Here is a 13,680-nt window from a genome sequence, read left to right as displayed (position 1 = left end):
CGTGGAAAAGTCAACCCTTTTTTAAGGGGACGGATCACGTGGACGGTGGTTGATTAATTGGCCAGCCATCACGTGATCTATGCCCAAAAAGTCACACTACCTTTCTTGAGGACAGAACAGAGTCCTACTAAAGAGGGCTTTATACAATGGGCCTCAAAACAAAGCCCTAAAGAGTATGTTTCTATTGGGCTACTCGAGCCCAAGTTCTATAATTTGGGCTAAATTTCACGTGGACTTCGTGGGCCTTCCTACAAACAGGTTTGTAGTAGGTTGCTGAGGTGCAGATACATTGCCTTCCAAGTGTTAGATGAATTGCTTGCTTACCGAAGAATAATCAGCATGGACACAAAGCGTGATACCTGCGTTAAAATTCCAAGTGCGAAAACCTTGTTTCAGTTATCATCAAAGGTGATCTACACTTAGTCTTTAAAACTTCTGCACCGTATCAACTCATGTTTCTTGAGAAAAGCTTTCGTAAATGTTGGTTTGGTATATCTTTGTTTGGAAGCCAAAGGCGAGAATTGATTCTAACTTGAATTCTCTGTAGATATATCTCTTACTTTCTCTATAGAATTAGTGCATATCCTTCTCTTCCTCTGCATATATAGTTTCATATCATCTAAAACTAAAAGTTGCTCCATTGAAGGCTGTTAATAGTTCCTACACATCATCTAGCAGTAAATTTTCTCCTCTCTCCCTTATTTTTAATGAGTTATTATATGGATGTGTGTGTCTTTTTGAAGAGATTGATATGTGCGTGTGTGTAAGCTAATGGGTTTTGTTTCTTTGTCTTTTGGGTTCTTTTTAGATTTATATATATTGTCATTGCTTTTTCTTTGAGTAAGGAACAATGGTGCAACGTTTGCTCCACGGGACTCTCCATGCCACCATATATGAGGTTGATAAGCTACACAATGGATGCATGAATTTGTTTAGAAACGTGAGTTTAAGAATTCTTTCAAGCATGTGTTAGCAAATTAATGGATTTGGCTTTCAATATACTGACATGCTTCAATTTTTGAATTGCAGGATCTATCGGTAAGTGTTTCTATTCTTAAGTCCAAAATGCAAGGTGATTGTTGCAACATTGTTCTTATTGAGCAGCCATATAAGATGACCTGATGAACTTCACGTTCTGCTGATTATAGCTTAGGAAAATCAAACTCATGAAGTAATACGTTCGATGAATTTCTTATCCGATTTATGTGTGTTAATGTCCTACACCAGAGCACAATTCTAATTCCAATCGCTAATTCCTTTGTTTTCTTTCTTAATTCTTGGAGACCGGAAGAAAAAATTGTGGGAAAAGATTTTTAAGCCAAGTCAAGAGACTGGTGTTGTGCCGGACTGAGGTATTCATTTCTTCTTCTGCTGCATTGCAGTTGTGATTTTTATTGCATTAATGGTTTTATGACCTTGTTCTGTCAATGTAATTATGCAGGTGATAATGTATGCAACAGTTGATCTAGACAAGGCAAGGGTAGGCCGAACCAGAATGGTAAAAAATGGACCCTCAAACCCGCAATGGTACGAGTCCTTCCACATATACTGTGCTCATTATATCTCAAATGTGATATTCACTGTCAAAAATGATGATCCCATTGGAGCAACTCTGATTGGAAGAGCTTATGTACCTGTCGAGGAGATCATGAATGGATATATAGTGGACAAATGGGTTGACATATTAGATGTAGACCACAAACCCGTGCCTGGAGGTTCAAGAATCCATGTGAGGCTACAGTTTTTCAGTGTAACCCAAGACAGTAATTGGTCTCAGGGAATCCAGAATCCGATATTTGAGGGAGTGCCTTATGTATTCTGGAACCAAAGACAAGGGTGCAAAGTCACTCTTTATCAAGATGCACATTTTGATGAAAGCTTGCCTATTATGATCATAGAAGGCAAACCTTACGAGCCTCACAGATGTTGGGAGGACATTTTTGATGCCATTACAAACGCCGAACATTTTATATACATCACTGGATGGTCTGTTTACACAAACATAACATTGGTAAGAGACCCAAATAGACCAAAACCGGGAGGCGATGTCACGCTTGGGGAGCTGCTGAAGATCAAGGCCGAAAAAGGTGTCACTGTTCTCATGCTTGTTTGGGATGATAGGACTTCATTAGAGGAATTCAAGAAAGATGGTTTGATGGCAACACACGACCAAGATACTGCAGACTATTTTCGGAACACAAATGTGCGCTGTGTTCTTTGTCCTCGAAATCCTGACGATGGAAGAAGCATAATTCAAGGGTTTGAGATTTCAACCATGTTCACTCACCATCAAAAAACAATTGTTGTGGACAGTGGAATCCCTGCTGAAGCATCACATAAGAGGAGGATTGTGAGCTTCATTGGGGGCATTGATCTTTGTGATGGGAGGTATGATGCACAATCGCACCCTCTTTTTAGGACTTTGGACACAGTCCATCATGAGGATTTCCATCAGCCAAACTTTCCAGGCTCATCAATCCGGAAAGGTGGTCCAAGGGAGCCCTGGCATGATATTCACTGCAAAATAGAAGGTCCTGCTGCTTGGGATGTCCTGTACAATTTTGAGCAGAGATGGAGAAGGCAAGTTGGGAATGAATGGCTAATTCCAATGTCCAAGCTTGAAGAAATAATAATCCAGCCACAGCCAGTTACTCATTCAGATGACACAGAGACGTGGAATGTCCAATTATTTCGTTCCATTGATGGTGGTGCTGCTTCCGGCTTTCCTGAACATCCTAGTGATGCTGCTGCAGTGGGTCTTGTTAGTGGGAAAGACAACATCATTGATCGAAGCATTCAAGACGCTTACATCAACGCCATTCGCAGAGCCAAGAATTTCATCTACGTTGAAAATCAATACTTTGTTGGAAGCTCATTTGGTTGGAGATCAAGGGATATCAAAGATGAAGACATTGGTGCTTTGCATCTAATACCCAAGGAGATCTCATTGAAGATTGTTAGTAAGATTGAAGCAGGGGAGAGATTCACTGCTTACATTGTTATCCCAATGTGGCCTGAAGGTATTCCTGAGAGTGGTTCTGTTCAAGCAATATTGGATTGGCAAAGAAGGACAATGGAGATGATGTATACTGATATTGTTCAAGCCCTTCAAAAGAAAGGACTCGACACAGATCCTAAAGAGTACCTAACATTTCTCTGTCTTGGCAATAGAGAAACAAAGAAATATGGAGAATATGCACCTCCAGAGACTCCAGAGCCTAATACTGACTACAGTAGAGCTCAACAATCTCGGCGGTTCATGATCTATGTACACTCAAAGATGATGATCGGTAATGCCAAACTTTTACCAATCAAATTCTATATGTTTATGGTTTCAGCTGCTCCAATGTGCACTAATTGAATTCTTGTTCAATCCAGTTGACGATGAATACATAATCGTTGGTTCAGCCAATATCAACCAAAGATCAATGGATGGTGCAAGGGACTCAGAGATTGCAATGGGAGCATTTCAGCCACATCATTTGGCAACTACTAGGGAGCCGAAGAGGAGCGAAATATTCAGATTCCGAATGGCATTGTGGTATGAACATCTTGGACGGCTTGAAGTTTCTTTCGGGGAACCAGAAAGTGTCGCATGTGTGCGGTTAGTAAATGCAGAGGCTGATAAACTCTGGAATCTATATTCGAGCCAGACACTTGATCATGACCTCCCTGGACACTTGCTTCGCTACCCAATAGAAGTCACTAACAGTGGACAAGTTACAACTCTTCCAGGGTTTGAGTGCTTTCCGGACACCGAGGCTCGTGTTCTTGGAGCCAAATCTGACTACCTTCCCCCAATCCTCACTACATAGATTATTGTTGTATATATACAAATATATAATGCATTATGTTGGGAATTAAACACCCCCCCCCCCCCCCCCCCCCCCGCGTTATTATCATTGTAATCAGCAGCTTTGCCACCACCATTGTAGTTTTTAGCGATACCAGCCATATTATTCTTCTTATTGGAATTGTGGGTCTGACTTCAATTGAGAGATTTGGGCCTTTGAAATGGTGCAGTCTCGCGATATCGGATTGCACAACACTTACAGTGACTCAGTGTATTATCCATATTGGCCCATCAAGGCATATATGGAGAAGGGCACTTATAATGATAAAGTATTTGATTTGATTTTCCTCCTTCTTTCTCCTTCCTCCCTCTTTTGTTCAGAGCAATCAGAGATTGAAAGGTTGATAGAGACAGAGGAGGGGAGAGAGAAAGGAAGAAAAAGCCCTTTGGTTTGAATTAGTGACCAGAGGTCTAACTGTTGCAGGAAGGATAGGATAAAACAATTCATCAATATTCAAACGATGCCAATTTTGAGGTCTCCCCACTTCCTTGGATCTTTTTTCTTTTTTCTTTTTTCTTTCGTGGGGACTGGGAACCAAACAGATTCTGAATGTTAATTTATTCATTTGTAGATTTTCATCAAAATTAGGCTTTTTAAATCCCTTTTGATATTTGATAGAAGCTGTGAGGGTTTACCGTTCTTTTCGCTTTTCGTTTCCATGGGAATAGAAAGAGGCATGATTTTCTATGTGTTTTTAAATGTAACTGATGTGCAGGATTGATCGCACTCTCCTTCCTGGACATAGGGTTTCGCAGCTTTCGCGTGGGAGATCTCTGTTGCGGCGCTTGTAAATGCATACTTGTAGATTTGTTCCGTCTTGGATCTGCCATCTTTTTGCCTGCATGGGGTCAGTTGGACGATTTCTTGCTCTCCATTGATTTTGTACGTGTGTTTATATGTGTACACTTCATTGCCGATTCTCACAAGAAAAAATTAATAGCTGAATTAATGGATCTTATATGTTGCTTATGCTCTCCCTTGTTGCCAGGGAAGGCAGATAAATGAAAGGAAATTGAAGTATGATGATAACTTTTTTGTTCAATTCAAAAACAAAACACTTGATTGTTGAAAATAGAATGTTGTGTTGAGGTTAGAGTGGCTAAATTGTTCAGAGTTATAGAACGGCTCATTTAAATCTAATGGGATTTTGTGGATTACTTGAGCTGGGCGTTATGTTTTCCTAAACACTGAAAGGGGGGAGAAAAAGTCTCGAGTCATAAGAAGCAGAATTGAAGTCTGATACATCTGCCAGGCATGCACTTCTATATTTTGTGTTGTATGGGACCAAACTAAATGGATTAGCTAGATGCTATTATATCTTCCTTATCTTTCTTCTGGTGTTGAAGCTTCTTTAGAAATGTTAGGACACAATTTTCATTTTTATTAATTTTTGTTTTCATTCTTCTTCTTTTTTTCCTTCTCACATAGCTTTGCGTGTCTGTGAAACCTATTTGTGTGATTGCAACTCCCTCTTACTTGGTTTGGAATCTTATGTTGTTGGTATTTGCTTATTCTGTAAGGGAGCTTAAGTGGAGTGAATGAGAACATGTCTTGAAGCTTTTGAATTTTGTCATTCTTTCCTTGTAGCTTTGGGCGATTAGTTATGCCCTTCATAGGGTTATCTTTTACATTATTTCCCATTTAATTCAAAACATAACCACTATCTATGGGATGAAAAGTTTCCATTCTCTTTTGGTGGTTACTGGTGGTTGTTGTAGCATTCTGATGTTGGCATTGATGGAATTGTTAAAGGAAAAATGCAAGGGTTTTTGCAGGGTGAGGAAAATAACATTTTGCTCTCCTGACTGCGTGGATGTCTGAAACAGTGGCATGCTTCTGAGGTTTTCTTATGTGGTGATTATGATTGTCGGCCGTGTCTGTTTTGGATAACCTGTATAATATCTGTTATCATTTTCTTCTTTTTCTTTTTTTTTCTTTTTTTTCATTTTTTCATACGATTGTAATTGATTCTAGTTATGAATTTGCATCCTATTATTTAACTATACATCCTTTTCTAAATGCTTTCATAATTTTATTCTTACCAATTCAAGTTGCTAAGAGCTTTGGCTTCTAATGGTACCCATAACACTACGTCTGAGAGGATTGAGACCTTGGATGTTGGTGCTAATCATGACCCTTTTTGTAACAGAGCAGAGGTTGTTTTGGATGCTGTACTAAACCCCCGCTGATTATTGCGGTGGATGGACCATCAAAAGGACTGCAAATTCAAGGCCGAAAGGTTAAAAAATCCAGCGTATCAGAGGATTTCTGGAGCACTAGTGCAGGTGACATGGACAATAGTGCAGTACAGCCCCAGCAAAGTATCTCACCAATAAGCACATCAAACCAGCCCCATGATGCTGCTGGCAGCTCAAGCAATCCTTCTGAATTTGTAAATCACGGTAAGCTTGAATGTCATTAATACCCTTCACTGCCTTCTATGTTCTACTTTTCTGACTGACTCTTGAATGTTCTTACCACGTTCTTGATTATAAATGCCATCGTAGCTCGTCCTTATATGATATTGTGTACTCCTGTTGTTGTCAAAAAGTAAATTCAGCATGACAATTATGCTTAAATTAATGATTCTTGTCTCGGATTAGGGTTGACTCTCTGGTCTTAGAATGTTTCCACATTGGAATCATTGTCTCCCTCTGGCTTATTATCCTACCTTTTTGTTTTTATTTTTATATCTATCAAATCAAAAGTAAAAACTCTTTGTTTGATTCAGGTCTTCTTCTCTGGAACCAAACAAGGCAGCAATGGCTTGGAAACAAAAAAGCTAAGGAGTGGTCACAAGTTCGAGAGCCCACGATAAGGTGATTGTTTCCTTTGGTTTTTGGTATCGAGGTAGATGGTGAGAGCAACATGCCGTATAAGCAATGGCTCATCCTTAAGCCATTGTTCCTTGTTTCTCTCCTACGACACCCACTAGGAGTGATTGTATACTCCTTTACTTCTGTCGGATCATAATCTGGAGAGTGTGCATGGAGTTTAAAGACTTGAGGATGATTGAACTATTCATTTGAATCACTCCATGCAAATGTTGTTACCTTTTGAAACTCTTGTTGCAACCTTATTTTATTGTCTCGTCGTTATGTTGTCTGCTGACATTTTTTGTTGGTGTACTGTATTTTGCTGCAGTTGGAATGCGACTTATGAGAGTTTACTTGGGACTAGCAAGCCTTTCCCTCACCCTGCCCCTCTTCCTGTAAGTTTGCTGTGCGATCAGTCAATGTCATATTTCTATCATTGTTGTGCTCTATATGTGGGTTCCTGACAGCATATGAAACTCCAATTGACAGGAAATGGTGGATTTTCTAGTCGACGTTTGGGAGCAAGGTGGCTTGTATGACTGAACAAAGTGAATCCTGGAAAGCTCTTTAGAACTCTTTTTCTTCGTTCTGTTTGACCTCAGACGAGGCTTTGTTTCTGCATAGGATTGCAATTGTTTATATCACAAGTTATATTATACCCAGGAGACATGCATTATTGTGGAATCCTTGGTTTGAACTTTGATGGTCATCTTTCATCCAAGAACCGTACCAGGCCCGAGAAGTGTTGAAGAATGTGAAAACCAACAGCTTAAACCAAATGGGCCAGAGAAGTGGATATGGATGTTCTATCTAAAGCTGGCCCATGAACTGATGGACAAAGGGGCATATTTTCCACACAACACGAAGTCACAAATGCGTGTGAATTATGTGGTAGTAATTTTTAGGCAGAGTCTTCCAAACAGTAATCCTCAGATCAAAATCTAACTTGTATTGAATTTTTGACACGTTTGTCTCTTAAAAGTTAAAACCTCAAACACAGAAGGTGAATGAACGTGGGCCCAGATTCTCGACACTTTCCTTGATGGAACTTGTCAAGTTTAACTTTAAAAAAAGAAAGGAGCTTTGACTAATTCTTAATCAAAATAATCGGAGGGTGCATAATCGAAGTAGTTAATGAACTTAATAAGATGAATATATAGATCAAATAAACCAATTTGCACAAAGTGTGTGAATCATGCATTTCTAAATTCCAGCAGTTTGGAGATGGGTGGTTTCCGAATGAATTATTGCGCAGGTTTTACTCACTATGCATAATCCAAAAGTATTTTTAGATTAGTCAAACATATAAAGTTAGATGTTCCCATCCAAATTATATGAGTTGGCCGGCAGAGTTGCACACGATCAATATCCATGATATTAAATCTTTATATCATATATTTTAGTGCCTATGTGAGAGAGAGAATCCAGGAAATTCATTAAGGAACCTTGGAATAGAGAGTATATCGAATTATTATTTTTATTTATTTATTTACATAGAATGCGTTTATATAGTGGATGCTTTGCAGAAAATTAATAACAGATGGATATATAAAAACAATTTGTATCCAATTCCAGGTGTGTTTGGTTCTCGGGAAAATAAAAACAATGTTTATGTTGGTAGAAGAGTAGATTTGGTCAGTAGAGGAGTATTGTATGAATTAAGACTGGCAATGTACCTGAGAAAATATATGTAATAAACCCTTAATTAAGCTAACTTACTCTAAATAGTAACTAAATTAATTGGTTAATTATGAATTAAGATTAATTAGCTAGTGCAACTGGTCCACTTGCTTGCCCTACCTAGCTGTATCCAAATGTAGTTGTCATTGCTTTGTCATGATACGTAGCCTAAAACCGTATACATGCATGAACATAGATTGGATCTCGAGATCCTAAATTCCTAATTAAAATATTGTGCAAGTGGAGCTAACTCTTAATTAAATTAAATTAATTAGCTTAATCTACCATATAAAAGGTTCATTCACTTAATTTCGTTCTTAATATTATGATTTATCTAATACAATATTTGGAAGCCCATAAAGTTGATAACAAAAATAGCAAACAATATGAGGAGATGGATATCTTTAACTACCAAAAGATGCCATTCTGAAAGAAATAAAAATTACCACCAAATTGATTCATGCAGAAAGAAGGTATAGTATGCCAATATTTAACTTATACACGAACATTATTATTCAATTTCTGCTATTATTGAATATATTTAATATTTAACATTTCACCCTAATGTGAGTTTTGTTATTTTTTTTATATTCACATATGTTCCATATACTCAATTTAAAATAAATATGCAAGTTCGAGTAGAGAACCATACTAACTGTGAGTCTGACGACCTGAGTTTATACTCATATAAGATGTTTAAAAAGTAAACACGCATGACAATATGACATTGTTATTGGTAATGAAAAATTTCCTAACAAAATTTTGAAGTCCAAAATCCAAAATTATTATACAATGGGACAAACAATAAAAACAATTATTTTAATTAAAAACCACATTTTTGTACATAATGTCTTGTCATTGTTTTGTTCTCCTAATTTAGAAAAGAACACGCAATTCACATAACCAAACAAGCCCAAACTTAACATATTAATCCAAACAAGCTCCTCTCGAAGGAGAAAAAAAAAGAATAAAAAAGGAAAGAAACCGCTACCCGGTATATGGTTTCTGGTATTTACTTTTGGTGAGGTGGGAGAATATTACAAAGAACCTCCACTTCTAATGTGCAAATACATTGCATTTGGGCTTTCCTTGTGTGTATCTTCATGTACCGAAACAACACACTATGCGCAATAAAAGGCTCTCAACAGCCTCACCCCCACCATTCATTCGTTACCTCTCCCTCTCCGTCTCACGACTTCTCTCCTTCTTTCTCTTTTTTTTTGCCCTATCTGATAGGGTTTCCATGTCCTTGGAGCTTTACCGTTTTTCATGCGTCGGTGTTTTCAAGTCTTATACAGTATCATAGCAGTCTTTGCGTTCATTGGGTCTCTCTTTTTTGCACTCTTTGGAGGGTTTTTTGGTGGCAAACGTGCGAATTTCAACTCCCGCGGGTTTTTTGAGCTGTACCCATGTCTAAGCTCTTTGGATTCAGTGGTAAGATCCTCTGATTTCTATTTTGTATCTGATTTTTTTTTTCGGTGATTATGTGTTTGAGTTCTTTTGATTCTGCTGTTTTGATGGGATTTGGTTAATCGTAATTGTAGATGTTATTGGATTGATTGAGATTTGAGATCATCTGGGCTATTTAACATACGGGCTTGTTGTCTGGGAACTGACTGATGGATCATTTCTTGGTGTCTTGGCTTATTTGTTGGATTAATTATATTTGTGTTATTTACAAGTTTTGAAATTTTCGTAGTTTTGTAGACCTTATACAGGAGAGTCGTATATTTCATACATGCCAAAGTTATTATGGATTGTTATGTTTTACGGTGAAGGTCGGTTAATAAACTTTTTTTGTTTGTTTGTTGTGGATCGGACATGCATGGGAGTTTAGATGTGTACTATGTTTGTTCAAGGGTTATTGTTTGTGGATCGGGGTTTATTTGGGTTTTGGATGAATATTTTATTACTTGAAGATGGATTATGGTTATGGTCACCCATGTATGTCATGAGTTGCTTTTCGTAGATATGTTGGGGGAGATCCAAGATGATTTGAATTTTTTCTCCGTCGATGATGAATCAATACTGGAAAGAGGTGAAATTGTTGACAATTTTCCTAGATAACCAGGTGGTTGTTGATAATTGCTGCCTGTAATTTGCTTGATGAAAATTTGTTAATATGAATTCTCTTGTATTATTAAGTTCTGAATGATGTAGGATCTAGATGTTAGGGTTTCACTGCATATTCTAAGTTGTTATGTTTCAGCTAGTTGTGTTTATGATGATCTTGATCTTTACCAGCTTGAAATTGTTATTTTTATCGAACTTTGGCCATAACTGTTAATTATATGTTGATTGTTCAAATGTATTGGCCAATTTTATCAAATTTATTGAAGAGATTGGGTTTGTTTCTCAGGAGATACTGATTTTTGCCCCGGGGGCCCTATATACACCAACCACAAGGAGTCTAGCCTCCTTTTGTCACTTGGTAGTCATGTGGATGTGTATTTTCCTCCTCGCAAGAGGTCCCGCATCAGTGCTCCATATGTTCTCTGTGGAGAGAGGTTTGAGCAAAAGAAGCAGCCTTCTATCGAAGTTCTACCAGACGAATGTCTTTTTGAAATCTTCCGACGTTTGCCTGGAGGCCAGGAAAGGTGTACCAGTGCCTGTGTTTCTAAGCGCTGGCTTTCACTTGTAAGCAACATCCGCCGGGATGAAATTTGCAGCAACAAAGAAACCCAGTCTTCAAAGGGTGAAGATATTGTCAGTGGCAATGAAGTAAAGTATGAGGTTGAAGATCGGGAAGTTGAGGGTGATGGATACCTCACCAGAATCCTAGAAGGAAAGAAGGCCACAGATGTTAGACTTGCTGCCATTGCTGTTGGAACTGATAGTCGTGGAGGATTGGGTAAGCTTATAATTAGGGGAAGCAATTCTGTTTGCAAGGTGACGGATGTGGGCCTCACGGCAATTTCTCGTGGTTGCCCTTCTCTCAGGGTTCTTTCCTTGTGGAATTTATCTTCTGTAGGGGATGAAGGTCTGTTTGAGATCGCTAACGGTTGTCAAATGCTGGAGAAGCTTGACCTTTGCCATTGTCCTGCCATCACCGACAAGGCCTTGCTTGCGATTGCAAAGAGCTGCCCTAATCTTACAGATTTGACAATTGAATCTTGCCCAAACATCGGTAATGAAGGTTTGCAAGCTGTTGGCAAAGGTTGTTCCAATCTCAAATCCATTTCTATCAGAGATTGCCTCCTTGTCGGGGATCAAGGAATTGCTGGTCTGTTATCGTCTGCCACTTTTTTCCTGACAAAGGTGAAGCTTCAGGGGTTGAGCATTTCTGATGTGTCTCTTGCCGTTATTAGTCACTACGGCAAGGCTGTAACCGATCTTATCCTAACTGGCCTGCCAAATGTGACAGAGAGGGGATTCTGGGTCTTGGGTAATGGTCAAGGGTTGCAGAAGTTGAAGTCCTTCACTGTTACATCCTGCCAAGGAGTGACAGATATAGGACTCAAAGCCATTGGGAAAGGTTGCCCAAATATGAAACATTTTTCCCTTTGTAAATGTGCATTCTTATCCGACAATGGACTGGTCTCATTTGCCAAAGCTGTCATGTCACTTGAAAGCCTTCAATTGGAAGAATGCCATAGGATCACCCAAATTGGGTTTTTTGGTACACTTTTGACCTGTGGTTCCAAATTGAAGGCTTTTTCTTTGGCGAACTGTTTTGGTATTAAGGATCAAAGTCTAGGAGTGCCTAAACTGTCCTGCAAATCTCTGCAATCGTTAGCCATCAGGAACTGCCCTGGTTTTGGTGATGCCAGCCTGAATTTTTTGAGCAAGATCTGCCCTCAACTGCAGCATGTTGAATTGAGTGGGCTCCAGGGAATAACAGATGCTGGGCTGCTCCCTCTTATTGAGAACTCCGATGCTGGTCTAGTGGAAGTTAATGTCAGTGGATGCCTGAATTTGACTGACAAAGTGGTTTCATCTATGACAGAACTTCATGGTTGGACTCTTGAAGTGCTAAATCTAGATGGATGTAGGAAGATCAGTGATGCAAGCTTGGTGGCAATTGCAGAGAACTGTGGATTGCTTAATGATCTTGATTTCTCCAAGTGTGCAATTACTGATTTTGGGATTTCGGCCTTGGCTGGTTCGAACCAGCTCAATCTTCAGTTCCTTTCCGTTTCTGGTTGTGCATATGTATCAGACAAGAGCTTGCCTGCCTTCGGTAAAATGGGTCAGACACTTTTGGGGTTGAATCTCCAGCACTGCAAGGCAATCAGCAGCCGCACAATTGACTTCCTTGTGGAGCAGTTGTGGAGGTGTGATATCCTTTCTTAAGCTTGAAAAGGATTCATTTACCCCGGGTATGAAATGGGGTTCCGCTATTTAGAAAGGATCAGAATTCTAGTCAGCTTATGTGGTTAGCAGCAGTATTTGCAGTTTTTGGGTCCATCAGCTGTGGGTCTCGTCTCCAATGCTCGGTTCCCTTTTCCAGGAAATATGGCCATTCACATTCATTTTTTTGCAGGTTCCTACCTGTTCCAAGTCTTTTGTCTCCCGTCGAGGGAGTTCCATTTTCTTGGCCATATACACCTGAGAATACAGTTACCGTGTTCTGGCTCTAGGTCTTTCTACAATTTGATTGTCACTGTTCTTACACGACGTTGGGTGTTGGCACTTTTGTGTTTTAGCTATGCCATGGGCTTAAGCTTTTGTTTCGAGTCTGTCTGTTGTTTACCACGTCCGCGACGTGCTGGTTGGATCTCTAATTTCTAGAAAGGGTGGGGGGTGGTCGTTGTGGTTTTATAGGTTGCTTTTTGGCAGTGCCTTGTATTCCTGGGGCTTTGGTCTTGGCAGCAGATTATGCAGTCTGCCTTGACAACTCGTGAGTTGTTTTTTTCTTACCAAGCCCTAGTTTTGCAGACCTCACTGGTTCATGAACTGTGTATTTTGCAGCCTACTTATCACCATGTAATGAAGTGGATGGTCTACCCTTTGTGATGTATGGATTTCCTCTTTATGCAATGATTATGCTAAATAAGCTCACATCCCTTTGTACTGCATGGTGCCTTCCTCATCTTCTTCTTCTTATGTGATTATTATATTTAGGATGTATTCCTTGTATCGAAGTCGAGACCATATAAATCTGTGGTGCTTTAGAGGAGAATCCTATAAAGTGGAATCACGTCTTTTGGTCAAAATCACCTTTTACCAACTCACCCCATTGTTATTTTTTTACTCAATATTCTTATTATTAAGTCCTTGCCTAATTATTGGTGTACCCAACCAAAGCAATCAAAAGAAATCCATTAGAAAAATAAATCTCCAGAAGATTTTTGGTCTTCTATCCTATGCCCCCATGTCCATGTGCCTTG

The 13,680-nt window shown here is 39.2% G+C and overlaps 3 protein-coding genes across 6 annotated transcripts; all 3 read left to right on the top strand.

The window, feature by feature from the left end:
* Positions 1-238: 238 nt before the first annotated feature.
* LOC119996426 (phospholipase D alpha 1-like) lies at positions 239-3,872 on the top strand. Its single transcript, XM_038843053.1, has 6 exons — positions 239-408; positions 809-940; positions 1,030-1,038; positions 1,284-1,352; positions 1,442-3,290; positions 3,379-3,872. Exons 2-6 carry the CDS (start codon positions 851-853, stop codon positions 3,813-3,815), a joined length of 2,454 nt encoding a protein of 817 aa, XP_038698981.1. The 5' UTR covers positions 239-408; positions 809-850; the 3' UTR covers positions 3,816-3,872.
* Positions 3,873-4,145: 273 nt separating this feature from the next.
* On the top strand, positions 4,146-7,635 carry LOC119996348. 4 transcript variants are annotated; one of them, XM_038842936.1, is made up of 7 exons: positions 4,146-4,328; positions 4,570-4,701; positions 6,009-6,256; positions 6,586-6,673; positions 6,999-7,065; positions 7,160-7,227; positions 7,334-7,635. In XM_038842936.1, the coding sequence occupies exons 2-6, from the start codon at positions 4,646-4,648 to the stop codon at positions 7,211-7,213; spliced, it is 513 nt and encodes a 170-aa protein (XP_038698864.1). In that variant the 5' UTR covers positions 4,146-4,328; positions 4,570-4,645; the 3' UTR covers positions 7,214-7,227; positions 7,334-7,635. The 4 variants fall into 4 exon arrangements, with proteins under 4 accessions (XP_038698864.1, XP_038698863.1, XP_038698865.1 ...); XM_038842935.1 differs by having other exon boundaries at positions 7,160-7,635; XM_038842937.1 differs by lacking the exon at positions 4,146-4,328 and having other exon boundaries at positions 4,564-4,701; positions 6,004-6,256; positions 7,160-7,635.
* A 1,803-nt stretch (positions 7,636-9,438) lies between these two features.
* LOC119996628 (EIN3-binding F-box protein 1-like) lies at positions 9,439-13,365 on the top strand. The gene is made up of 2 exons (XM_038843328.1): positions 9,439-9,784; positions 10,710-13,365. The coding sequence occupies exons 1-2, from the start codon at positions 9,760-9,762 to the stop codon at positions 12,641-12,643; spliced, it is 1,959 nt and encodes a 652-aa protein (XP_038699256.1). The 5' UTR covers positions 9,439-9,759; the 3' UTR covers positions 12,644-13,365.
* The last annotated feature ends 315 nt before the right edge of the window (positions 13,366-13,680 follow it).

Source organism: Tripterygium wilfordii, chromosome 4, assembly GCF_013401445.1.
Source record: "Tripterygium wilfordii isolate XIE 37 chromosome 4, ASM1340144v1, whole genome shotgun sequence".
Classification (NCBI taxonomy): Eukaryota; Viridiplantae; Streptophyta; class Magnoliopsida; order Celastrales; family Celastraceae; genus Tripterygium; species Tripterygium wilfordii.
This window is presented reverse-complemented; position numbering and strand designations above follow the sequence as displayed.

Bases quoted from the DNA above. Each gene is read 5' to 3' on its own strand.
- LOC119996348 (XM_038842936.1), top strand. From the start codon at position 4,646: ATGCATACTTGTAGATTTGTTCCGTCTTGGATCTGCCATCTTTTTGCC. The intron at 6,257-6,585 runs GTAAGCTTGAAT...TGTTTGATTCAG, and splicing joins TTCTGAATTTGTAAATCACG to GTCTTCTTCTCTGGAACCAA. The intron at 6,674-6,998 runs GTGATTGTTTCC...ATTTTGCTGCAG, and splicing joins GTTCGAGAGCCCACGATAAG to TTGGAATGCGACTTATGAGA.
- LOC119996628 (XM_038843328.1), top strand. From the start codon at position 9,760: ATGTCTAAGCTCTTTGGATTCAGTG. The intron at 9,785-10,709 runs GTAAGATCCTCT...TTTGTTTCTCAG, and splicing joins TAAGCTCTTTGGATTCAGTG to GAGATACTGATTTTTGCCCC.
- LOC119996426 (XM_038843053.1), top strand. From the start codon at position 851: ATGGTGCAACGTTTGCTCCACGGGACTCTCCATGCCACCATATATGAG. The intron at 1,353-1,441 runs GTATTCATTTCT...GTAATTATGCAG, and splicing joins TGGTGTTGTGCCGGACTGAG to GTGATAATGTATGCAACAGT. The intron at 3,291-3,378 runs GTAATGCCAAAC...TGTTCAATCCAG, and splicing joins ACACTCAAAGATGATGATCG to TTGACGATGAATACATAATC.